Source organism: Eumetopias jubatus, unplaced genomic scaffold (assembly GCF_037043125.1).
Source record: "Eumetopias jubatus isolate StellerSeaLion01/CBP00866 unplaced genomic scaffold, mEumJub1_p1.0 scaffold_14, whole genome shotgun sequence".
Classification (NCBI taxonomy): Eukaryota; Metazoa; Chordata; class Mammalia; order Carnivora; family Otariidae; genus Eumetopias; species Eumetopias jubatus.
Window position 1 is genome coordinate 93,568,032 of NW_028274820.1, and position 27,370 is coordinate 93,595,401.

At 45.2% G+C, this 27,370-nt stretch overlaps 1 protein-coding gene across 1 annotated transcript in view; it reads right to left on the bottom strand.

Annotated features, from left to right (window-relative positions):
* Positions 1–27,370, bottom strand: part of KIAA1549 (KIAA1549 ortholog) — a 142,473-nt gene extending 115,103 nt beyond the window's left edge. The window contains exons 1-4 of the mRNA XM_028106217.2: positions 27,251–27,370; positions 26,405–26,481; positions 19,209–19,312; positions 16,199–17,028 (exon numbers count right to left, since the gene is read on the bottom strand). Of these exons, the coding sequence (XP_027962018.2) occupies positions 16,199–17,028; positions 19,209–19,312; positions 26,405–26,481; positions 27,251–27,370 (1,131 nt within the window). The remainder of the gene's footprint in view (positions 1–16,198; positions 17,029–19,208; positions 19,313–26,404; positions 26,482–27,250) is intronic.

A 27,370-nucleotide genomic window follows, 5' to 3' on the forward strand; every position in this document is an offset into this window, starting at 1 on the left:
ACATGTTGAGTGCCTAGAAGTATGCCCGGTATATGGGCATAATAAGTATTATGTTAGCTGTTATAATGCCTGTTACTAGCATTTATTCCTGTCCACTCTGAGAACTTGCTCCAGTAATTGTTCCTTTCCAGTTCCTCTCCATTTGAGACCATTTTGTGCTTGTGGTAGATAATCTCCAAGGATGACCGCCATCAATTCATAAGTGTAGGCTATTCCATCCATCAGTGGGGAGCTCCTGTTCCCTCCCTACCCTTGAGTCTGGGCTGGCTTTGTGACTTGCTCTGATCAACAATATGCACAAGAGGCAACATTCTGCTTGCTTCTTTGGGTAACTCTGGAGCCCAGGATCTTAAGAGAACTGGGCAGCTTCTACTTCATCCCTCTTGGAAGCTTGCTGCCAAATATGAAATCCTCCTACCCTGAGACCACTATGCTTTGAGAAAGCCCAAGACAGTCACATGAGAAGAGAGAGAGGGAGGGCATAGGGAGGAACACCAAGAAACTGGACACATGAGTGAAACCCTCTTAAACCTTCCAGCCCAATCCCAGTACCAACCACAAGCAGCCAAGTGAGTTACCTCAGTAGCAGCTACATGGAGAAGAATCGCCCATCTGAGCCTTGTCCAAACTCCTGACCCAAAGAATCGTGAGAAATAATATATCATTATTGTTTTGTATCATTCAGTTTTGGGGTGATTTGTTATGCAGCCATAGACAATTGAACAATGCTCCCTTCAGCACTAAAAGAATGCTCCAATCTTACATCCCATCTTAAAACAAAATATCCCACACAGTTCCTTGATCCTACATCTACCACCAGTTCTTGCCTTCTTTGTATCATCACTATAGTTCTCTAATAGAGCACTGACCACACGGTTGTAGAGTTACTTATGTAGAGGACTATGTCTCCTCCTTGACTGAGTTCCTTGAGGGCCATGACTGACTGCCATATTTATCTTCGTATCCCAGCATCTAGCACATGGTGGTGAGTGCTCAAAAAATTTTAGCTGAAGGGGCACATGGGTGGCAAAGTTGACTAAGCATCCAAATCTTGGTTTTGGTTCAGGCTGTGATCTCAGGGTTGTGAGCTCTGCATCAGGCTCCACACTCAGCATGGAGTCTGCTTAGGACTCTCTCTCCCTCTGCCCCCCCAAATAAATAAGTAAATTTTTTTTAATACATAAATAAAATGTTAGCCGAAAAACGCGCACATGCATGAATGAATGGGGCCTCCTGGTCTAACTGGTCTACCTTCAGGCACACATTCGGGCACTGGAAACCCCAAGACAAAGATGGAAAAACAAAATTCCCAGAACTACACAAAGTCCAAAAGGTACAGGAAAGAGACAAAGCGAAATATCAGCACGGTGGAGTCTGAAGTCACAAGCTGAAACCCACTGAGATTGCAGGTTGTTTCTGCCACACAACTTAGTCAATCCTGATTGACAGAATACAGATTCTACATGTGGCCTTCCTCTCGGGGGGGAACTGAAAGAGGGAGAAGAGAAACTTGAAGGTTGTCAATGAGTAAAGTCAATATAAACTGTGATGAAAAAAATATAACAGTTCCAGGTCTAAGATTTCTGGAAATTATTCAGAATGTTAAACTTTAACACCAGATCCAGGCAAGAACTCAAGGCATTAATACACTGTGTTTTATGAAGAACTGAAAAGGCTCAAGGAGCATATAAAACAATGGAAGCAGGACAGCGAGGTGCACCGGTTGAGTTTTGAGCAGGGTATTTATTTTATGGCATCGACTTCCTCCCACTAAAATTTCAAAGTTAATGAGAAATTGATTTTAAACCAATAATACACACCGATTTATTAACAAAGAGAATGTTATCACAACCACACGCTTTGCAGTCAGAAACAAACCACAGAAAGACAGTGTAGTTGAAATAAAGAAGAAATATTATCAAACCCACAAGGATATGGTCCAGCACATAAAAGAGGAAATGCAGTACAAAAATGTCACTTGGTATTATGAAAAATGTTATTCCCCGTGCTGGAGGATAGGGAATACAGGCTCATAAGATTAATTTTTACTTTCTGAATTTTTTTATTTTTAAAACTTTTAATTTTTAATCTGCTGGGATCAAACAAAATGACACCTCCACACAATACTGTAGTTTTCAAAAGCCTGCTTCTTTCATTTCTCTTAGCCAACATGGTGAGCACCTTCTACGTGAGACAGGGACCACGGGAACAAGCCCTGAGTGACAACCATTATGCACATGGGGCGCTGCCATTATCACACGTACTTCTCCAACACAGCCGACCCAGAACGCCACCTCACACACACAAGTTGGCCTTAAAATAGAAGCCGCGGCTCCAAGAAGCACCAATGAGCTGCCTCAGTTGCCTGCTAATATCAACCAGTCAGGACAAGGCCCTTCCAACCAATCAGAAGGGAACTGTCTCTATACAAGCAGGGTCTCCTCGTCTGTTCTGGGAGGCCAGCCTAACTGCTCTCTGTTAATGGCCGTGTGCCCTCTTCAGCTCTAGATGTAGCCCCAATAAAGCCTGGTCTGTGCCTTTGACTTTGGGGTCCAGCCTCCTTTCTATCATTGTGTGGGGCCCTAGGCAAGCCTTCACAGCCAGGGCTTCTGACACACGCAGGGGCCACAGATGACCCTGACTACACGGCTCTACCCAAAGAGTTTACTCTACCAAGCAAACAAAACCTGTGAGTGGGCATTTTAATGGTAGAGATTAAGAAGTCATTCTTCATAGCATGTACCCAGAGCAAAAGAGACCCTGGCTGGGGTGCACACCCCCACCTCGGGGGTAGGAAGACTTCTTACTAGTTGTGTGACCTTGAGCAAGTTAGTGAACCTCTCTGATCTTTGTCTTTCTCATCTGTAAAATGGGGATAATAATAGCACCTACCTCCTGCAGTTACTGTATAGATTTAAAAAGATACACTGTGCCTCCCACAATGTTTGGCACCTGGCCAGCTAGCACTGTAATTATTGGGTATTATTACTCCCAGGTCAGCCCTGAGATTTCTGCAGGAGAGAACCATAGAAGGGGAGCAAAGGGGACCTCCATGACAGACCCAAATGAATGCCAATTAATAGTCAAAGAAATGCAAATTTAAAGGAGGTATTTTTTTTTTACCTGTGAGTTTGGCAAAGATAATAAAGATTGGTAACAGTCAGTAAGATGGAGGGAAGAAGCAAAACGGCACTCTGATTCATTGCTAGAGAGAATGCAGATTGCTTCAGCCTTTCTAGAGAGCAATTTGGCAATATGTATCAAAATCTAATATATGAATACTGCTTAGTCCAGCGATTCTATTTCTGGGAATTTATCCTAAGGAAATAATTAGAAAAGTATGGAAAGACAGATATACAAAGATACTCAGAGCAGTGTTTTTTATCACAGTAAAAGCTGAAAGCAATAAAATTACCCATGAACAGAGAGCTGGTTAAATAAAGTATAGAACATCCACAGCATCGTACCAAATCATAATGTGGATCTATATTTCCTGACAACGTAAAGATTCAACGATAAAGTGTGAAGTGCAGAAAATCAAGTTAGCAAACAACATGGCGAGTATGATACCATTACATTGTGTATATGTGTATGCGCTTGTATGTGTGAACAAGAAGTCTGAAAAGAGAAACACCAAAATGTCATAATGGTTATCTCTGAGTGGTAGGATTTGGGGTGATTTTCACTTTCTAACTTACATCTTTTTGTACCATCTGAATTCATTTAATGTGCAATAAATTTTACACTGTAAGCTTCATCATATCACTCCTCTGCTCAAGACCCTCCAAATGCTTCCCACCTCACCTCGAATAAAGCCAAAGTCCTCAAGAGGGTCTCTGATGCTCCACCCCAGCACCTACTTCCCCTACCCCCAGCACCCACCTGAGCACCTGCTGACCCTCACCCCTACCCACTCTGCTTTGGGCACACTGGCCTCCCCCCCATCCCCCAAGACCAGGCGCAATCCCACATTTATGCTGGCTACTTCATCTGCTGGGAACACTGTTTCCCCAAACACCTGCTCGGCTCACCCCCTTACCTCCTTCAAATATTAGATTAAATGTCATCGTTATGGGTAAGCCATGCCCCCCCCACCAAATTCATATGTTGAAGTCTTAATCCCCAGTACCTCAGAATATGACCTTATGTAGAAACAGGGTCACTGTAAATGTAATTAGTTAAGATGAGGTCATACTGGAGTAAGATCGCCCCAATCCAACATGACTGTGCTTATAAAAGGGGGAAATTTGAACAAAGACGCGCACACAGGGAGAAGGCCACGTAAAGATCAGAGTTGTGCTGCACAAGCCTAAGGAACTACCAGAAGCTAGGAGAGATGCCTGGAATAGACCCTTCCTTAATGCTTTCAGAGGAGTACTGCCCTGCTGACCTTGATCTGGGATTTCTGGCCTTCAGAACCATGTGACAATAAATGCCACTCAGTTTGTGGCGTTTCATTAAGGCGGCCCTAGCGTACGAAGACACTCACCTTCTCAATGAGGCCTCCCTAACCACTCAGATTAAAACTTCACCCAAACCTTTTCTCTGCCCCATTCCTTCCTGGCGCTTAGGGCCTAGGAACACAGCATACAACTAACCTTGTTCACTGATGGATCCCAAGGGCCCGCCACAGTGCCTGCACAGAGCAGTCACTCAAGAAAAAGGTGAAGAATAAATGAGCAAACAGCACAGAAGAAAATAGTCTGCCCTGAAGAAGCTTACCGTCCAGTGGATGCAGACGGGGAGTAAATGGACATATATAAGATGGTGCTGAGCACCATGGAGGAAAATAATGCAGAGTCTGGAACAAGGAATTATGAAGGAGGTTACTGTATTTTTTTCCCCAAGATTTTATTTAAATTCAAGTTACTTAACATATAGTATATTATTAGTTTCAGGGATAGAATTTACTGATTCATCAGTTGCAGATAACACCCAGTGCTCATTGCATCAAGTGCCCTCCTTTTTTTTTTTTTTAAAGATTTTATTTATTTATTTGACAGAGAGAGACACAGCGAGAGAGGGAACACAAGCAGGGGGAGTGGGAGAGGGAGAAGCAGGCCAGGGAGCCCGATGCGGGGCTCGATCTCAGGACCCCGCGATCATGACCTGAGCCAAAGGCAGATGCTTAACGACTGAGCCACCCAGGTGCCCCCATCAAATGCCCTCCTTAATGCCCATTACCCATTTACCCCATCCACCCAAACACCATTCCTTCAGCAGCCCTCAATTTGTTCCCTAGAGTTAAGTCTCTTATTGTTTGCCTCCCTCTGTTTTTATCTTATTTTTCCTTCCTTTTCACTATGTTCATCTGTTTTGTTTCTTAAATTCCACATGAGTGAAATCATATGATATTTGTCTTTGTCTGACTGGCTTATTTCACTCAGCATAATACCCTCTAGTTCCATCCAAGAAAGAAAGATTTTTCTTTTTGATGGCTGAGTAATGTGAATAAATACATACATATTTATAGGTATTATAAGTCATATATAAATATAAAAATAAATATATAAATATATATAAATAATATATAAAGTAAATTTTTATATGAATATAAAAATAAATCTATATATGAATATAAATATAAATTATATATTTATATAAAAATAAATACATATAATATATAATATAAATACCCAAAAATACAAATATAATTTAAATATATTTACTTATATATACTTATAAGTATTTATATTATATATTTTATTTTATATACTTATATATTTATTTATAGTTATATATATTTATATATCATATATAAATATAAATTGTATATTCATGTAATTTATATTAAAAATATATATATCTCACCTCTTCTTTATCCTTTCATCAGCCAATGGACATCTGAGCTATTTCCATATTGGGCTATTGTGGATAGTGCTGCTGTAAACACTGGGGGGCATATGTGCCTTAGAATCGGTATTTTTCTATCCTTTGGATAAATACCTAGTAGTGCAATTGCTGTAGGGAAGTTCTATTTTTAACTTTTTGAGGAACCTCCATACTGTTTTCCAGAGTGGCTGCACCAGCTTGCCTTCCCACCAACAGTGTAGGAGGGTTCCCCTTTCTCCGCATCCCCGCCAACATCTGTCGTTTCCTGTGTTGCTAATTTTAGCCATTCTGACAGGTGTGAGGTAGTAAGTATCTCATTGCAGTTTTAATTTGTATTTCCCTATTGATGAGTGGTGATGAGCATTTTTTTCCACATTTTTTTATTATGTTATGTCACTCACCATACATTACATCATTAGTTTTTGATGTAGTGTTCCATGATTCATTGTTTGTGTATAACACCTCATGCTCCACGCAGTACATGCCCTCTTTAATACCCATCACCAGGCTAACCCATCCCCCCACCCCCTCCCCTCTAGAACCCTCAGTTTGTTTTTCAGAGTCCATCGTCTTTCATGGTTCGTCTCCCCCTCCGATTTCCCCCCCCTTCATTCTTCCCCTCTTGCTATCTTTTTTTTTTTTTTAACATATAATGTATTATTTGTTTCAGAGGTACAGGTCTGTGATTCAACAATCTTACACAATTCACAGCGCTCACCATAGCACATACCCTCCCCAATGTCTATCACCCAGCCACCCCATCCCTCCCACCCCCCACCACTCCAGCAACTCTCAGTTTGTTTCCTGAGATTAAGAATTCCTCTTATCAGTGAAGTCATATGATACACGTCTTTCTCTGATTGACTTATTTCGCTCAGCATAACACCCTCCAGTTCCATCCACGTCGTTGCAAATGGCAGGATTTCATTCCTTTTGATGGCTGCATAATATTCCATTGTATATATCTACCACATCTTCTTTATCCATTCATCTGTCGATGGACATCTTGGCTCTTTCCACAGTTTGGCTATTGTGGACACTGCTGCTATAAACATCGGGGTGCACGTACCCCTTCGGATCCCTACATTTGTATCTTTGGGGTAAATACCCAGTAGTGCAACTGCTGGGTCATATGGTAGCTCTATTTTCAACTTTTTGAGGAACCTCCATACTGTTTTCCAGAGTGGTTGCACCAGCTTGCATTCCCACCAATAGGAGGTTACTGCATTTTTAAAACTTAGTTAGAGAAAGCCTCCTGACTGCATGAGATCTGAGCACACCTGAAGAAATGGAGTAGTAAACCATATAGATAATATCGGAGATAAGACTGTTCCAGGCAGAGGGAACAGTACCTACACATCATTGCAATGAACACATATTATTTTTATAATCAGGAAAAGAATCAATAAAGCTATTGTCATTGTGAAAATGCACAAAAAATATTTAAGAGCCCCACTCCAAGGGCTTGGAAGAAGAATCTGATTTTATAAATTCCTAAGACTCTATTCAGCCTCTATTTAGGCCTGGGTTGAAAACTCCACCCCTTCCCCAGCCCAGTCCCCAGCCCAGTCCCCATCCTCCATCAAACAGCTGTCCAAGAGAAAAACATTCAATTACATGAAGATGGTGAGGTGAGGTGAAAGATAAAAGGTGAGGGCGCCTGGGTGGCTCAGTCGTTAAGCGTCTGCCTTCGGCTCAGGTCATGATCCCCACGTCCTGGCATCGAGCCCCGCATCGGGCTCCCTGCTCAGCGGGAGGCCTGCTTCTCCCTCTCCCACTCCCCCTGCTGGTGTTCCTGCTCTTGCTATAACTCTCTGTCAAATAAATAAAATATATCTTTAAAAAAAAAGGTAAAAGGTGAGATGAAAGGTGAGGTGAGAGGTGATGGGTGAGGCGAAGAGTGAGGTGATGGGTGAGGTGAGAGGTGAAGAGTGAGATGAGAGGTGATGGGTGAGGTGAGAGGTGATGGGTGAGGTGAGAGGTGAAGAGTGAGGTGAGAGGTGATGGGTGAGGTGAGAGGTGATGGGTGAGGCGAAGAGTGAGGTGATGGGTGAGGTGAGAGGTGAAGAGTGAGATGAGAGGTGATGGGTGAGGTGAGAGGTGATGGGTGAAGTGAGAGGTGAAGAGTGAGGTGAGAGGTGATGGGTGAGGTGAGAGGTGATGGGTGAGGCGAAGAGTGAGGTGATGGGTGAGGTGAAGAGTGAGGTGATGGGTGAGGTGAGAGGTGATGGGTGAGGTGAGAGGTGATGGGTGAGGTGAGAGGTGATGGGTGAGGTGAGAGGTGATGGGTGAGGTGAGGCATGAGAGGAGAAGTGAGGTGAGGTAAGAGGGGAGGGGGTGAGGTGAGGAGTGTGAGATGAGAGTTAAGGGTGAGGTGAGGGGGGAGGTGGGTGAGGGAAGGGGTTGGGGTGAGATCAAGCAGTCCTGAGGCAGGGAGGCCTGGAGATCCTAGTTGGTGCCACAAGCCAGGTGCAGGGGCTGTGACTCCTCTCCTGGCCACCAGGCACTGACCTGCCCCCTCCCCGTCCCCATTCAGATCTGGCCTCTGAGGGTCTGCAGAAGCCCTTGCATCCCGCCTGTCACCTGGGCCCACCTGTCCCCGCTGAACACCTAGTGTGTTCTCCTGCCCTGTCGCCAGACCACTGTGGCTCCCAGGTCTCACAAGCGTTCGCTTCTGCTACCCAACCAGCTAGTCCCCACCCAGCTTCACTTTGGTTTTTGGGTTGGTTTGTTTTTTTTTTTTTATAATAGTGGTTAAAAAAAAAAAGAAACATAACTTAAAATTCACCCTATTGACCTCCCACTTCTACGTGTACAGTTCAATAACGTTAAGTATATTCACATCAGTTGTGCAACCAACCAATCTCCAGAACACTTTTCGTCTTGTGGAACTGAAACTCTGTCCCCATTAAGCACTAACCCTGCATTCCCTCCTCCCCTCAGCCCCTGGAAAGCACCATTCTACTCTCTGTCTCCGTGATTCTGACAACTCTAGGTACCTCATATAAGAGGAATCAGACAGTTTTTGTCTTTTTGTGACTGGCTTAGTTCACTTAGCAGAATGTCAAGGTCCAACCATGCTGCAGCTTGTGTCTGAATTTCCATCTTTTTTAAGAAGGAATAATTCCATTGTATGTATAAGCCACATTTTGTTAATCCATTCATCGCCTGACAGACACCTGGGTCCCTTCCACCGCTACCTCAGCTTTGACACCTGTTTGCTTCAACAATCTCCACGTGCTTCTGTAATCCTCCTCAGCCAGCCGCCCTGACTCCTGCTATCAGGGCAGAGAAATTAAGGACCAGAAAAAAGGCTTCCAAACCCGCTCAGGCCCTGTTGGGGGGGGGGGGTTCATGGGTAGAGACAGAGCGAAACCCGTGCTCTGACTTGCACGCCCAGCCCGACACCAGCTCAGCTCTGAACCTTCTACTGCTCCCTCAGTTTGCCCAATCAACTTAAAATCTGGGCTGGATTTTTACCAGGTAGAGACTCCTCAATAATTAGGTAACAACCAAAAATCTTTGAAACGCACCCAACCTCAAGGAGACACAGCCTAGGCCAGAGCTTCTCGAACCTTGGAGTGCATACAAAGCCCGGGCGAGGTGCTGGTAAGAGGTAGATTCAGTAGAGGTGGGGTGGGACCAGACACTCTGCCTTTCTAACAAGCTCCCAGGGGCTGCTGATGCTGCTCATCTGTGGACCACACCTGGAGCAGCAGAGGCCTAGCGACTTGGCCACCAGTCCACACCTGTCTCCCGGGCTTTGCCCAAGCTTCCCCCAAAGCTGGCTTCAGAAGATGGTTTGTTTTGTATGTTTGAGGCTTTCCCCTTTGAAAGCTCCCCAGCAGTATTTACCCAGCGTCTTAAAGCAGCCCTTCAGGCTGTCTGGCTCCAAAGCTAATCCTAGCACCCAAAACGAGAGTGATGAAGGGTCGCTTCCACAGGCCCCAACAAGAGACGGGAGAACAAAGAAAGAAGCAAGGAGGGTTTTCTGAATGACTCCACAGGGCTGGGCACTACCCACCCATCACCAGGCGCGGGAGCCTCCCAAGCCCGACCTCGCACCAAGACTTACCAGGCCATCACCCAGGAGCACTGTTGCCCGCTCACTTCCCACCAAGGCTCCGGGCCACCCAGGGCTGCTGGAGGGGCAAGCAGACAGCACCCGCCTGGCAACTGGTGCATTCACCTCTTCTCAGTTGCCCCTGGAAACCAGCTGTCTTTTCTCATGCCCCCAGTTCCGCCCCTGCTTGCCGTCCTCCCAAAAGATCATCTTGTCTACCTCTCTCCACAAAGCTACCCTCTCCTCAATGCCTCGGTCTCCAGATTAGCCCCCCATTTCTCCCTCCTGCCCCCTTTCCACCACCTCCTTGAGCCCCACCTGGTGTTGCCGCGCTCCCATTTCCTCAACTGCACAGGTGGCCCCTACCTTTCCACCCCCTCTTTTAGCATTCCCTAACGTTCTGCCCTCTTTCACTCCTTGAACAAAAACAGCACCCCCGCCCCGGACAAAGCGGAAGGTGGCCCTCTGTCAGCTGCTGGTCTGTCACCAGGAAGCACACCCTGGGGTTGAAAAACTTGCGTGGGCTGACCCTCCATCTGAGGTGGGTACAACTCAGTCTTCAAATCTTGAGTGCCTGAGGGAGGGCAGGGAGGCCCCAGGCACTTGGGGGCTTGGGGATGCTCAGCACTGCAGCGATTTACCAACTGGTATGGCAGGGTTTCAGTATTTCACAACCAGCCAAGTGTCCATAATGAACGAATGGGTTATAAATCAGGGCAGCTCTAGAGAATTATTTTGTTCTGAAGTTGCCTGGTCAAATGCAATAGGGCTCTTGCACACTGTTCACACAGACTCAGTCCCTAAGGCGGGTGCATCTCAAGGTCCCTGAAGATCTGGAATGGCTCCAGAGTAGTGCGGCTGACTCAGGCCCTGGTGATCCAACACCACTTATTCCCAGATGTTTGGAACAGGAGGTACCATTTCTTAGCCCAGTGCTTCCCAAACTGAAGTGCATGTTCGAAATCACCTGAGGAGCTTGTGAAAATGCAGATCGGACTCAGAAGATTTGGGGTAGGACCTGAGATTCTGCATTTCTAACAAGCTGTGGCCACACTTTCACAGTAAGTAACAAGGTTAACTTTCATTAATGAGGAGAAGCAATGCCTGAAGCCATGAGCCACAGCATTATCAACAAAGAGGGGTAAAAGAAAGAGACAGAAAGAATATGAGAAAGCAAAGTATGTGTCCCAGGAGTGGGGAAGCACCAGGGAAGAGTAGAGGAAGATTTGTTTTTTAAACAAGAAGAACTGAGGGGCGCCTGGGTGGGTCAGTCAGTAAGCGTCTGCCTTTGGCTGCTTGATCCCAGGGTCCTGGGATCGAGCCCCGCATCGGGCTCCCTGCTCAGCGGGAAGCCTGCTTCTCCCTCTCCCGCTCCCCCTGCTTGTGTTCCCTCTCTCGCTGTCTCTCTCTCTCTCTCTGTCAAATAAATAAATAAAATCTTTTTAAAAATTAAAAAAAAAAAGAATTGAATGAACTGCCTTCAGCAAGTCACTGGGCTAGAACATCTACAGGACAGGCAGACAGTGCTACAAACATTCAACAGAAACAGGACTGTCGCTGTCTATAACAAGTGCATTCCAAGGTATCCAACATGTGGATATAACCTGAAATAGAAGAGCTAAAAGGGAATTCAGAGATAATCTCAGGGACCCCTTCTGACACCGATGAAGAAACCCAGAGCAAGGTAACTTGTCCACAGTCACAAAGCAAGTGATCAGCGGAGAAGAGCTCACTCGGGTCTGCTAGCTCACAGTTCGATGAGCCTTCCAACAAATCATGCTGCTTAAGCACAAGAAAGAGATCACGTCACTGTGAGCTGCAGATGAAAGGGGTGGGTGGTCACAACGTGGAAACAAATTAGATCAGTTACAGCAGCATCTTCCATCTGAATCAATAGCTGCCTCTAGCACCCAGGGCACACTGATAGAAAATCTGTGGCTCCCGGGTCCCTGGTGAATTTTAACAATTCCCTGGCTGGGTTCTGTTTTCAGGATTAAGTGAGGCATTTCGTGACAAAGATGGCAGCCGCTGTTCCCCAGTGGCCAGGACTGAGAATTTAAAATGACGTCCTCTATGCCCTTTAACTCCCAACCCAAAGAAAACCAAGCCAGCAAGATAGGGAAAAAAAAAGAAAAAGAAAAAACAATTGCAACATCATAATTTTAAATCAATTGTTCTCATCATGAAAAGACAATTGCAAGATATTAAGCGGTGTGTCCCCAAAATGCTATTAATTTTCAATTACTGGGTGTATAGTCTCTGGATCAGTGGATCCAAAGTTTAAAGTGCCTAACAATCAACTGTGAGCTTGTTAGAAATGAAGATTCCCAGGCACCACCACCGAAGATTCTAATATAGGTCAAGGGTGAGTCCCAGAAATCTAAATTCTTAACAAGCACCTGCCCCATCCCTTAGTGATACTGATGCAGAAGGGCTGGGGATCACACTTTTGAAACATTGAAAGTCTTTGTTTATAGGATACTAAACCACTCAAAAAGTACAACAAATGTTCACCTCAAAATGGCTAATAATAAAATAAGGACATTAAGATAAAAATTTAACATGCCGTGAGAATAAATGCAATGAAAAAAGTTACAAAAAGAAGAACAGCAGATTTTGCTAATCAAAATAATCAAAACTTCTGAATTTCTAAATTATATAAAATTGAAAAGAAAATCCATTGGAAGGGGGAAAAGGCAACCAATAGGAGAGAAACGGTTGCTATCCTTAACATATAAAGATTTAAATACATACCCACAACATATACGTGAGCAAAAACACAGAGAGAATTCACAGAATACAAATACAAGATAAACCAAAAATAGCCAACCCAAAATAAAAAAACTTAAGCAGTGGATTACAAATTTATTCTACAAGAGTTTTAAAAATAATATCCAATGCTGCTGCTGATGAAGTGAAACAGGCCACTGCATAAATTGCTAAGGTTTATTTCAGCACTACAGCTTTACAGAAAAAGTCAATTCATTCAACAACCACTTACAGAGCACCTCGTAGGCACCCAGCGCACTGAATATGCAAAGATTCAGCCTGGTGGGTCTTAGATTTAAACTGCATTCTAATTCCCCTTTTAGAAATGTATGCTAAACACACACACACACACACACACACACACACACACACACATAAATACAAAGCCTTATCTACATAGTTATTCATCATAGCATTATTTTAACAGCCAAAAAAGCTGGAAATAATAAAAGAATAATTAAGGAAATTATTAGGATGGAACACTGTGTTTTCAAACAATATTTAATGAATAGGAAAATGCTTAAGTTAAATATCAAGTGAAAAAAGTAACAAATGCAATTGTGCATATAATTCAGTGTTCACTTTTTTAATGTTAACAAAGAAAAAGCTATTTACAGTGCTATCTATGGGTTGTGGGATTATGGGTATCTGTTGTCTGTACCTTCTAGTAATTTCCAAAATCTCTGCAAAGTTATCAATTTCATAATAGCTATTATTTTTAAGAAAGACTTATCCATGAAGAAATGGAGCACAATTCTTTCTTTTTATATTGTGGATGTAGGATCGTCTAAAAAATACAATCAAAAGCAAGTCCAAAGTACTACAAGTTGTTTCCACAACAGTGAACAGTCAAGACCAAACTTATAAATGTTTAAACAAACAAAAAAAGGCACATTCAAGATTCTGAATGAAACAGAAAGAGACAAGAAATCAATAAAACACAGAAATTTAAATGAAGACTGAAATAAGGGGACCCACTGAAAGGTGGACACATTTAACAAAAGTTAACAAGGAAAGAGAAGGCTGCTGAAGGAGATCACTTTCAGCCAGCCTCGAAAGGGACTGCTGCCTAACCCAGGAAATCCCACACAGGATTAAGACATGCCATTTTTTGAATCAGGCTCTTCAGAAACAGAACCACCAAGGCAGGGTTCAGCAAAGCCTCCCCCATCCCCACTCCCATGGCGAAAAAATAAAACACTCAGGACTGGGAGCCAGAGGGTCCTAGTGGCACAGAGAGAACACGTGGGCCAAATGAAATGCAACCTCTTCCCAGGATCAACCAGCACTCACCAGCCCAGGTCTCCTACATCAGGAAGCTACCCTCCACCACTATGACTCCTCACAACCTTCAAGAAATGGGTCAGGGGCCACCTTTAAGATGTTTTTCTCTAAGGAACAGTCCATGCAAGGATCTGCACCGGCTTTGGGTTTCCAACTGGATCCTTGAGGACAGACCCAGTGCCCTCCACTTCTTCAGTTGCTATTCTATTACTTGGCCTAGAAGTAATTGTACAAACCAGAGGAGCCCAATACACAAATCAACTAAAGGATGAAGTCTCCACTTCTGTGATGTCAGCTCTAGTGCAGAAATATACTGAATTTCATGTGTCCAGAGTGAATATTTGTACTGGGGGCTGATGGGAAACAGGAACAACTTCTAAAGACAAGAAACTTACAGAGGGACAGTGCAAACAGCTCCACTGTATACTTTAAATTTATCAAAAGAATTACTTATTCTCTCCACAACATCGGCAGTATATCCAGTTGGCCACATTCACATGGAGAAGCCGTGCAGACGTTAAATGCATAGAGTTTGGAATCAAATTAACCGAAACTCCTGAAGTCTTAGTTTCCTCATCTGTAAAATGGGGCTAATCGTGCCCAACTCATAACAGGACTGGATCGCGTCTATAAAATGCAGCCTCTGGCACAGAGGAAGCACTCAGTAAATGGAAACGATTAGTGTGCCGGGTCCCCTCGCAGATGAGTCCATTACTATCAGACGGGCTTTCTTTGCAGATGAAAGCCAAGGGCACTCTTCAGGATTATCTCTTCTCACACAAAGCCCTGAGTCCCGTCTCCTCTCCTCTGGACACGCAGGGCTGGAACACGCAGAGGGCGGGACTGGGACCTGAGGCGCTAGGTTAGGCAAAGTTGTTGGCACTCTCCATACACTGCCCGCAAGAGATCTGTTTTGTCACCCCCAGCTCTGGGGGGGGGCTCCCTGAGCCAGGGTTCCACCCAGCTAAGGGAAATCTTTGTGGAGGCCTCAGGTGTGTATAAGCCCTAGGTCATGGGGCAGTAGGGGCTAATGGAAAAGTGATGAGTCTGCACCAACTAGCCAGTGACCTTGACCAAGCCAATTCCCTATCAGTCTCCTCTGGAGTAAGAGGAGTGGTTCCACTCTAAGATCCCCGACATCCTTTCCTGTGTTTCTATTGTACCACCCCCTATGTGGCACCGGTTAGAATTCCCACAGTCATGTCCAAGGGACACCTTCAAATGTGTTCCATTTCCTTCCAAACCCACTTGGCAGTCCTTTGGCCCTGCTCCCAGGAAGGGAGGGTTTGGAGGAGCTTCCATGGCTCTGTTTGTGTTCACCGTGCGGCAGCTATCCACCTAGCGCGGCTCATCCCACCTCTCCTTCTCTGCCCCCAAAGCGGTCGAGGGTGTGTGCTGGGGCAATCACTGGTTTCCAGCGTGTCAGCTCAGAGATGGTTTCCAGACCATCCTGTGGGTATGCTCAGGGTGGACAAATAAACATTTCTGAGAAGCAGTATGAATTAAATCATTTCAGCAACAAAACCCGCCCACATGCGCCTTCATAAATGATGCCTCTTAATTCCATGCAGACGAATAGTCAGTAAACTGCATCTATTATAAAACAACCCTTACTCCTTTCATGCCCTGACACTGAAGAATCATAATATTTTCCCACTCTATTGTACTGATGCCTTTGCAGAAGTAAAAGCAGTAGCTATTTCCCTGGAAAGATCCATGGCCAGGACGCTTTCCAAGAGATTTTCTTTGAATGTTCTTTGTGTCCTGGTGCACTGGGGGACACCGCCAGCCTGCCTGCATCGGGGGGACGCCGAGCTACTCAGAGTAATGCAACACTGTTTTTAAAGCCCACACACCGAATGTACCCCTTCGCCCCTACAATGAAGTATTCCCAAACATTTGATATACCACACTGATAACAGCCATGCACAAATACAATTCCAGTGCCTGAATTTTGCAGAGAAAATAAAGGCACATTTGGAGAAGCCACAGACCCGCCTCGGGCTCCGTGAATAACAGGAGAGCTTCGCAGACCCTGAGCAAGACTGGCCAGAATCCGTTCGCTTTTTCGTTTTATTTTCGCCGTGCCTTTTATTTGCTGGGCCCAAGAAGAATGGAAAATCATCTCAAGAAAGGAGGGCTAGGGAGCGGTGGAGAATAAAAGAGGGTGGGCGGGGAAAGCAGGATTTTTGAAAATAACAGCAATAAAAAAAGGCAGGGTCGCGGCCCGAGGGTCTCGGCAGTGCTTACCTGGGGCGCACGAGGCCGGCCGGGCCAGCAGCAGCAGCCAGAGGCCGGGGAGCAGCGGCCCCGGGCGGCGGCGGAGGCGGCGGGCGCGGCGGGCGGAAGGCCCGCGGCCGCTCGGCCCCGGGACCAGCGCGACCCCGGCGTGGGTCTTCCCTTCCATGGCCGCGCCTCGGCGTCGGCGCCGCGCCCCCGGCAGTCCCGGCCGGCGCCCCGGCCCGGCCTCGCGGCTCGGCTGCTCTCGGGCCCGGGAGGGGCGGCCGCTGTGGCTGCGGCTGGGACGGGGCGCCGCGCACGGGCGCGGAGGGAGGCCGGCGAGGCGGGGGCGGGCCGGGGGCCGGAACCGCGGACAGGGGCCGCCAGCCGCACGCCCGCCTCGCCGCTCCGCCCCCTTCGGAGCCTCCGAGCCGCTGCTCGGCAACGCGCGGGCCCCGGGCGCGGGGAGGCGAGCACCACCTCCCGGCCGGCCGGGCGCCTGCCTGCGGGGCGGCCAGGCGGCGAGCGCGGGGCTCGGGCGCGCCGAGGCTGCGCCGCGCGGGGCCGGTGCCCGGTCAGCCCCAGGACCCGCCTCCCGGGAGGGGGCGCCGGAGGCCTGGGGCGCCCCGCCCCGCACGGAACACCGGGGCCCGCCGCCCGGGTGGCCCCGCGCGTTCCGCTCCCGGGGGCGCCCGGAGGGAGGGAGGCCGGCGAGGAGGGGTCAGAGCCGGAAAACCTGGCAAGCCCGGAGAGCCGCGGGCCTTTCGCTCCTCCTCTGGCGCCTGGCTTCGCTCTGCTCCATTCTGCGCGGGGCAGCAGGTGTGAGTGGGGCGCCTGCGTTCGGAGGACAGCCTTCGGGGCTGCGGAGGGGACAAAGCAAAGGAAAGGTCGGGCTCCCTTCGACGTGCAGTCGAGGAGGTGGGAAAAGCGCGCACACAGCTCTGCCCATCCTTTCTCCCTCTAGAGGTTCTGCCTCCTGTCTGGGTCGTTAAGGAAGGATAGGACCCTGGACCTGGGAGGCCCGCAAACCCCACACGTAGTAGGCCTTTAGTAGGTGCCTGCTGATTGAATTGAATTCGGTTGAACTGCAGCAGAGCTGGAAAGAACCACGCACTTCCAGGTCCTTTTAGGGAAAGCAGCTCTCTTGGGCAATAGAGAGAAGGTCAGAGGATAAGCGTTTGGGGAGTCAGAGTTTGGGAATGGAGGGGAAACGAGGAAAGCCAAGAAGGGAGTTAACATTTGTCAAGTAACTGCTACGTGCCAGGCATCTAACTCTGAAGACACCTGGTGTAAGGGTCTTGGAACAAGAATTGGCAATTTTGGGTTTTTGCGTCCTCTTAGAAGGCTTGCACCACGCAGGGGACTAAAGATACGAGTTGGGGACACTACCTTATTGCCTGGGAAGCTATAGTGGTTAGTGGGAAATGTGAATCATCTTCGTTGGTAAAAGGGTCCCTGGTTGCTCTCCAGTCCCGTTCCCCTGCTAGGCCCAGGCAACTTACCCTCTGGTGAAATTATTGGAGAATCAGTAATAGCCCTTCCTCTGAAGAAGGCTGAGGCACCCTCCTAGAAGTACCTACCTGTTAGTTTCAAGGAAGATAATTGAGAATAAAGGTTAAAGATAGCCTTGTTGATGTTCCTAATTTGCTTTGTACTTTATTATGCCTCCCCATCATAAACAGTCCCATGTTCTTAACAGTTGATTCCCCACCAGCTTCCAGAGGATTTTGCAAACCTTGCCTTCAGCCCATAATCTCCAGGTGCGTTCCCCTGTGAAAACACTGCCTATTCAGGTATGTCTGGCCTGGGATACCTTGGCCCGAGATCTGGGACCTCTTGTTCACGCCTTTCTTCATCCTCTGAACTCATTGTGTAAACATGTCATTTGACTACAAACCACTGCCTTGGGGTGATTCTTAAATTGTCCTGTCTTGTTGTATTATTTTATCTTTTATGAATTTATGTTTTGCCTCTCTGACCAAATTAATATGAAGTTCGAAGATGGTGTCATCCTGCTTAGGGATTCCCATAGCACCAGTAAACCCTCATTGTATATTTGTTGACTTGAACCAGAGTATCCACCTGCCCAGTGAAGTGGTTCAACCTTTCAGATTTGGCCCAGCCTCCAGGAATCTCCCACCTACACTAGTATCCGGGGTATCAGAGGAAGAAGGCTCCCTTTCCATTCTCAGCCAACTCAAAGAAGATAAAATGTTGGCCAATCCATTAAGAAGGGATTGACATCAATGGGAAATAACAATTGCAACTTTGAGATATTAGAAATGGCTCAAGGTCACCAACTCTCTATAGAAAGACCCCTAGGGTCTCCTAGTTTCCAAGCTCTGAAGACATAAAACTGAATGTTACTTCTGTCAGGATTTAATGCATTCTGCCTGAGTGTCTAAGAAAATGTCTTCTGGGCCTCGAACCATCCAGCTAGGGGGTTGTGTGACTTAGAAGTCCAAGACAGACTGAGTGGTACAAGGTAGGGGCACATACATATGTAAACACGTGCATCCATACAAAATTGTGTCTGAGAAGAGATTAAGACAAGGTCTTAGGGTACTCATACCAAATGATGCAAAAAATAAATCCAGCAAACACTTCTGAGCACATACTATGACCTGTTAGTGCTGGGGGCGGGGGGGGATATAAAAGAAGATTAAAATAGTGATTTTGGAGATTATCTCATATAATTTTCATTGTATAGAGAACGAAACAAACCAGGGAAGTGAGTTTATTTACCTAGGGCTGAGCCTCAGCTAGAATTCCCATCTCCTGTTTTCCAGTAAAATACAATCTCTGGGGGAGGGGGGAGAATTAGCCTGGGTCCTCCAAAGGTTTGCTGTCTGATTTGGGGAGGGAGTTAGGATCAGTGCCACCCTTAGACCTAAGCACAATGGGGCCCAGTTTACCGGAGGCCCCCCCCAGAGTGGGCCTCCTCCAACTGCACCTCTCCCCACAGGACAAGGAGTCTGAGAAGCCAAAGGAACACCCCACCAGGAGCCCACTCAGTACCCAGGAGCCCAGAATTCCCTACCAGTTGGCCCCACGCTCACTTTCAGGGCCTCTGTGGCCTCTTCCTCCCAAAGGGTGGGTGGGCCGAGGTGTGTCTGATCCCAAGGAGCAGCCGTGGGTAGTTGTCTGCAGGGGAGTAAGGGAACTCAGACATGCAGGTAGGGTGAGATGAGCCCATGAAGCCCAAGGGAATGAAGCCAAGAACCAGGAGTGGGGAGAGAGGGTGAAACAAGCTCCATATTCATATTCATATGACTTGGCTGCCATACTACTGCTCAGACTTTCAAGGAGTCTGGGAATTCTGTTTTTGGTTTGTTGTTTTTCTTTTTAAAGATTTTATTTATTTACTTGAGAGAGAGAGAGAGAGAGCACAGAGGCAGAGGGAGAAGCAGACTCCCGGCTGAGCAGGGAGCCCAACGCAGGACCCAGTCCCAGGACCCTGAGATCACGACCTGAGCCAAAGGCAGCCGCTTAACCGACTGAGGCCTCCAGGTGCCCCTCTGCTTTTGAACCTAGCCTACCAGGTCATTTTGAAGGTGTGTCAGTCAGGGAAGGAGGAGAGTAATATTTAATAGGTTGCTTGTGTGGCATGTAACTTTCTGATATTTCAGCAAATGCTATGGAAGCCTCCAGTTGTATTTTTGACCTGGGCCCCTTCACTCTGAGGAGTAGAACAGAAACGGGAAGGACAGACTGACCACCTGAAAGTTGGAGATGGCTGGAAGGCAGAAGGGGGTAAAACGGAGAGCCCCAGACTGGAAATCAGAATAGCTAAGTTCTGAGCTCTGCTCTCTCACATAGAAGTTTGTCATCTTGGGGAAAAGGTTACTCTCAAACCTCAGTCTTTCTCCTCTGATGACAGCCTTGATTATGCCTACCTTATCTAAAATATACGTGTATCAAATCATCACATTGTATACCTTAAACTTGCACAATGTGATGTATCAACTGTACCCCCAAAAAGCTGGAAAGAAAAGGGAGTAAGAACCATTGAACTAGAGGTTTGAGTCAACATTTTCTGCTAAAAATGAGAAGAGTGTCATAGAGAAGAGAGAAAGCAGGGGCTGGGGTAGAACAAGGACTCAAATATCTGGCTGAGGGGTCTGGACAGAATTTTGTAGGCAGTAGGGTATCGTTAATAATTTTCATGAGATATTATTAGAACCAGGCACAAGAAGGATTACTCTATTAACAATATATAAGATGATTTGGAGAGAAAAAAGACTGCAAGTAGAGAGAGACCAATTAGGATAAGAGCTTAACTGTGCATGCCTGAAGTGTCAGGGTCATAACATTTTTCACCATCAAATAGACAGAACTTTTAAAAAATTGATTATATCCATTTGTGCCATAGCATGGGGAAACAGGCACTCTCAGATTCTACTGGTGAAGGTATAAATTGGTATAGCCATTTTGGAGGACAATTTGGCCTTATCTATCAAAATTTAAAATCAGCAGCTCACCATCTGGTATAGAAAATTCTATATATAGATATGCTTTTGCTAATCTTTCTTTTTCTTTCTTTCTTTCTTTCTTTCTTTCTTTCTTTCTTTCTTTCTTTCTTTCTTTCTTTCTTTCTTTCCTTTCTCTCTTTGCTGGATTTATTATTTTCCTTGGTGTTTTGTTTTGGGTTTTGTTGTTGTTGTTTTTTAGTTAGGCTTACTTCAAACAGGTAAATTCGGTCCAGTAATTCAATCAGATCAAATTCACCTTTTTTAAAGTTTACACTTTCATGAGTTTTGGAAAGTGTATGAACTCCTATAGCCACCACCATATTCAAGATATATAACCTTTGCATGGTTCTCAAAAGTTCCTTTATGCCAGCTAGCACTTTATCCCCTGCCTCTACCCCAATTCCTAATAACCATTGATTTAATTTGTTTCCATAGCTTTGCATTTCCCAGAATGTCACATAAATGGAATGATACAGTATGCAGCCTTTTGTGTCCAGTTTTTCTACTTATCCTGTCTCTGAGATTCATCCACCTTGTTACATGTATCAGTAATGTGTTCCTTTCTACTGCTAACTAGTATTCCATTTAATGGATGTACCACAATTTGTTTATCCATTTTGGACATTTTGGCTGTTTTCAGTTTATTGTTTTGGGAGGTTGTTTTGCATGTTTTTTGGCCATTATGAACTCAGCTTCTATAAACATTTGCTTCTAGAGCTTGATGTGAACAATATGTTTTCATTTTTCTAAATGAAATTTAATTCCTAAATATCTAGGAATTAAACTCCTAAGTTATGTAATAATTGTATATTTGACTTTATAAGAAACTGCCCAATTGTCTTCCAAAGTGGTTGTAATATTTTACCTTCTCACCAGCAATGTATAAGAGTTCTAGTTGCTCCACATCCTTGTGAGCACTTGCTTTTGTCAGTTTATTTGAACAATCTAGTAGGTGTGTAGTGCTATATCCTTGTGGTCTTAATTTGCATTTTCCTAATGACTAATAACATTGAGCATCTTTTCATGTGCTTACTTGCCATTGCTATGTCTTTTTTGGTGAAGTGTCTCTTCAAATCTTTTATTCATTTTATAATTGGATCATTTGTCTTCTTATTATCAAGTTGTAAATATCATTATAAATCCCGCATACAAATCCTTTTGCAGATAAGTATTTCGAAAATATTTTCTCCTATTCCGTAACTTGTCTTTTCATTCTCTTAACAGTATCTTCCAAAAAACAGAAGTTTTTAAATTGATGAAGCCCAATTTTTATTTTTTCCTTCTTTATTTTTTTGGCTCATGCTTTTTGTGTCCTACATAAGAAATTTTTACCCAACCCAAGGTCACAAATATTTTCTTCTATGTTTCCCTCTAGAAATGTAATTTTTAGCTCTTATGTTTAGCACTATGATCCATCTGAGTCAACTTTTATATTTTTGTGAGATAAGGGTTGCAGTTAATTTTTTTTGCATATGTCAATTGTTACATCACCATTGATTGAAAAGACTCTCCTTTCTCCATTGAATTGACTTTATACTTTCTCAAAATTAATTGTTACATTTGTATGGGTCTATTTCTGGACTTCCTATTCTGTTCCATGGAAAATCTATACATTACATGTGGGCAGGGAGAAAGCAAGACATTGTATTGTGTAATGCCATTAATGAGAAAAAAATGTGATCATAAATCCACTGTTTTAAAAAAGTGAAGTGTATCACAGAATTTGGAGAGGGGTTGGGGAGTAAATATATGAAAGGGGATGTTCACTTTTATGAAGAGAAACATTTGCTTTTTACTCTCTATATTAATGCATCTGATTATAATATTACATCGTTTGCATTTTTAACACCAGCATGTGCTACTTCTGTATTTAAATTTTTTGAGAGAGAGAAAGCACAGGCAAGTGGGGCAAAGGGAGATGGACAAAGGAAGAGGGAGAGAGAGAATCTTAAGCAGGCTCCATGCTCAGTGCAGAGCCCCACGCTGGGCTCGATCTCATGACCCTGAGGTCATGACCTGAGCCAAAACCAAGAGTCAGTCGCTGAACCGACTGAGCCACCCGGGCACCCCACCTATTTAAATTTTTTCTAAATAAAGACTTCGTGGGTTTGAATGGAAACTAGAAAATAGATGAGACATTTTCTGGATCTTAAATTAACTGATAAATATGAGGAGAAAAAAGAATAAACAGTGGACGATTTAGAGGCTCTGAAGCCATCGCTTCTCGGCCTTTTGGCTAAGATCAAGGGCAGAGGGTCTGAAGCCATACATGTTAGGATAGATAAACAGAAATCAGTTGGAGAGTCTGGGTTAGGCAGAAGGATCCCCAAGGGCAGAGTGGCTGGCTGTGGGAGTTCAGCCAGCACCCAGGGAGCAACATTAACATAAGCAGTAGGTGGTGAGGGTGAGCATTAGGTTTGGAAGATAAGGCAGGTAGGGCTCAAAATACAGATACGGAAATCATTTGCACAGAGTTGTTAGCTGCAGATGTGAGGGTGAATGACTGTGCCTGGGAAGACAGGAGAAAAGAAAAGAAGAGGGCTGAGGACAGGCCCTTGTGAAAATAATTTCATCATGGAAAAGCTGAAAGGGAGTGGAAAAAGGCAGAAGGACTCTGAGGGAAAGCTGAGGAGAACAAGGGAAGTGTGGTGTCACCAAAGGCCCGAAGGGAAGCTTCAGAAGGGAATGATCAGTGTCAGGGATGACAAGGACTAAGAAAATCTCTTTGGACTTGATGACGTGGTCATTAAAAAGAGACTTTCCAGGGGCGCCTGGGTGGCTCAGTCTTAGGCGTCTGCCTTCGGCTCGGGTCATGATCCCAGGGTCCTGGGATCGAGCCCCGTATCGGGCTCCCTGCTCCACGGGAGGCCTGCTTCTCCCTCTCCCACTCCCCCTGCTTGTGTTCCCCCTCTCGCTGTCTCTCTCTCTGTCAAATAAATAAATAAAATCTTAAAAAAAGAGAAAGAGAGACTTTCCATTGAAGTGGCGAGGATAAAGGGGAAACAAGGGGAAAAGAAAGAGCTGCTTGGGAAATGGCGGCCAAAGAGAATGGTTCACAGCAGGGTTGAGACGTATTTTAGGACAGAAAAGACTGAGCTCCCTGGTGACAGAGGAAAAGGTGCCTGAAGACAGAGAATAGTGAGCAAGGGAGGAATCATTGAGCCCATTCTCAGAGATTAGAGGAGATGGACTCAAGAGCGACATGTATGTCATTTGAAAAGGCAGAGCCAGTGACCCCATGTCCATTATCAGGAAAGTGGCTTTGATAGAATCATATTACAGTAGGAGGGAAGGCATGCTTCTGTTACAATAACTGTAAAGACATGTAGGGCATGTTTGGGTTATAACGTTAAATGGGACAAAAACTAAATATAAAATGGTTTGTGAGTTATAAAACAATATGTGTGACTAGAAAGGAATTGTGCAACACTTAAGATTGTTGTAGTAAGGTAAGGGGTTATGAGCATTTTATCCTTTGACGTTGTTGAGATTTGTCTTTTTGATAAAAAAATGTTTGGAATGTCTTCCTCCAAGAGAAGATGATAATGGGTCAAGGTGAAGGTTTTACGTGGTCTCCAGAGTGATTTCTCACTCTTCAACACCATAAGTTTCAGTGTTAGATGACAGGATTTGGACTTAAAGTGTGAAAACCCAAAAAAGGAAAAGATCAGCATGCACTACAGTAGGTAGGGAAGGTTTCACAGACTGCATGAGGCTTAAGCTGGGTCTTGAACAATGGGAACAATGGGTAACATTTGTTAAAAAGAAGAGAGAGAAGGAGAAGAGGGTATTGCAGAGGAAAGAAAAGTAGAAAGGCAAGACAAGAGGGTAGAAATGAACAGAATGTGGGCAGAAGAAAAGCTATTTAGAAGGAATTTGAGGACAAAAGAGGAAACACATAGGATATGGTGAGATTGTAGCTAGCGAAGAGTTCAGGTCTGCCATGATATAAACTAAATAAGGTTTCCCCCACTATTCAAAAGTAGGCAAGCTATGAAACCTTTCCTCAATGGAAATGGCATGAAATGGAGAGTATATTCCACTTTCACAAAGTTGGAAAGACGTACATTAGTACAGTAACAACTATTTTCATAAAAGTGAAAATCCTCTTTGGATTTCTTTCCATTAGCAAAAACAGGTACTAATGTAACTTTTTGGTAAAAACCAAGTGGCCTAACATGAACCTTCAGAAAGTGTAGGATATCTGTCATTACCTTAATTTACCTACAGAGGAACTCCTGCCTATCAAAGGGGAAGCCACTGGGGGGTGGGGGGGGCGAGTGACATTGTTAAGCACTGACCACCACAAGTACAATGTGTTTTTATTATTTTTTTGAGAGAGGGAGGGGGCTGGGGGAGGGGCAGAGGGAGAGGAAGAGAGAATCTCAAGCAGACTCCCTGCTGAGCGCAGAGCCTAATATGGGGCTTGACGCAGGGCTCAATCTCATGACCTGAGATTGTGACATGAGCCGAAATCAAGAGCTGGGCACTTAACCAACTGAGCCACCCAGGCACCCCCACCAATACAATGTCTAAAACCAGGATCTTGTCCTGGACGAAATGGGCTGGAAATGTCTGTCCTTCTTGCACAATTTAATGTGTGAGAATTAGTGAGAATGCTCCTAAGGCACAATCCCAGACTTGCCTCTCTGTCTGTTGTAGTTTGCCCCACCTCCTTTCCCCCAACTCCTTCCCCCCAACACACAAGCTGCCACAGATCAACTGGCTCAGTCCTCTGCCCACACTCTCCATGGTCATTTCCCACTATAGCCCCAAACCCGGCAGCTCTCCTGAGGCATGCCAAAAATCCACATTAGAATCACGGCAACAGTTGGTGAAAGCTCTTTTTAGAATCACCCTCATTCTCTGGCATTCTACTAACTCCAACTCACATATGACTGTGTTCTAAAACTCATCGACTCTGGCTCAAATTCAGAATGAGAATAATGATCATAGTCTAGCTCAGATTCTTCCATCTTGCCATGAGTTCAGATCAGTTACATGAATAAATAAAGGCAAACCTACACTAACTAGGTATCTGTTCTGATCACCCTGATTCTCTAGAAAACTCCTTCTCCACTCAAAACCCTCATTGGACACCCTTCCTGGGAGAGATCTCTGCTTCTGAGCCTCTTACAATCGTGGGCAGAGCATCACTCCTTCAGGAAACCTTCCATGATCTGCTAGAGGTGATCTGCCCTTCCTCTGTGCCCTAAGTCCCTGTGATGCCTCTGTCATGCCACTGACCACGCAGAATAAAACTTCACATGTCTCTAAGTTCTTCAAGAGCAGAGACCTTCTTGTTTTCGTCTCTATTCCCCAGTGTCTAGTGCAGTGCTTGGCAGATTATAGGGCTCAAGTAAATGCTTGTTGAGGGCGCCTGAGTGGCTCAGATGGTTGGGCGTCTGCCTTCGGCTCAGGTCATGATCCCAGGGTCCTGGGATCGAGTCCCGCGTCGGGCTCCCTGCTCGGCGGGGAGCCTGCTTCTCCCTCTGTTTCTCTCTCTCTCTCTCCGTCTCTCATGAATAAATAAATAAAATCTTTAAAAAAAAAAAAAAAAGTAAATGCTTGTTGAATGAGTAGAAATACAAAAAATAAGCTCCCAGCCAGCCTCCTCCCTCACCCCATCCCTCCCTTCTCCCCGAGGAACAATTAACCTAATTAACTAATTAGGTTAACTTAGCAACTTAACCTTGGGGGAGCATAAGTTTGTCCACAGTTCTTTGGTGCCAGGCCCAGAAGGAATGTGCTGTGTGGCATCTACTTCTCCACCCTCACGCTGACAGAGAACTTCTCAAACTTCAAAGTCTGTCCAGAAATGCCAGATTCCTCCACTATCCACTAGGAAACACCAATGGAGAGTGCATGGAAAATAGAAAAGGTCACTTCCGATATGACATTACCTTGGTCTTACACAGAGTTCGTGAGCTACAGTAATTGGCACCAGCAAACATTTATTAAATTTAGTGAACTAAGACTCTTCCCAGACGTAGAGGAAAAACACAATCTCTGCCCTTTAGGAAATGACAATCTCCAAACAATAAAATATGCTCACAAAATTTGAATTTCATAGGCTCTGGATGAAAATTGTGAGAAGCTGGATAAAATTATCTGCCCACATACAACTCTGTGTGGAACTCCTCTGCCATTTAAAAGGGCAAGTTAAGAAGTTTCTGGACCAGCGCTGTCCAGAAGATGGAACTTTCTGAGACAGTGGAACTGTTCCATACATCTGTGCTATCCACTGCAGTAGCCACTAGCCACAAAAGGCTATTGGGCACTTCAAGTGTGGCTAGTGCAACGGAGAAACTGAGTTTTTAATGTTTTTTTTTTTTATTTTAATCCACTTAAATGTCCACCTGTGGCTAGGGGCCACCATCCTGGGCAGCACAGCTCTAGGCCATGGGGAAGAAAGTGTGATGGCTGCCAGGTGGTAAACTAAATGTAGAAACTGCCAATTTGTAGCACGGTATGCAGATCTGATCACAAATCCTGGATGTGACACGGATAACTGTGACAAACACCATTTTCTATACCAGAGTTTCCTCATCTGTAAAATGGGCATCATCCTAAGTACCTCATATCACCACCCACACTCTGTCCCTCTAACCTTCTGAGCATCAACTTGAACTTCAAGGTTTGGGTGTGACGGGCTGTCTATCTGACACTCAAACCAGAATCGAATGCAGCCACCATCACCCTTGACCACAGGTGTCTGAGGGACTCCCAT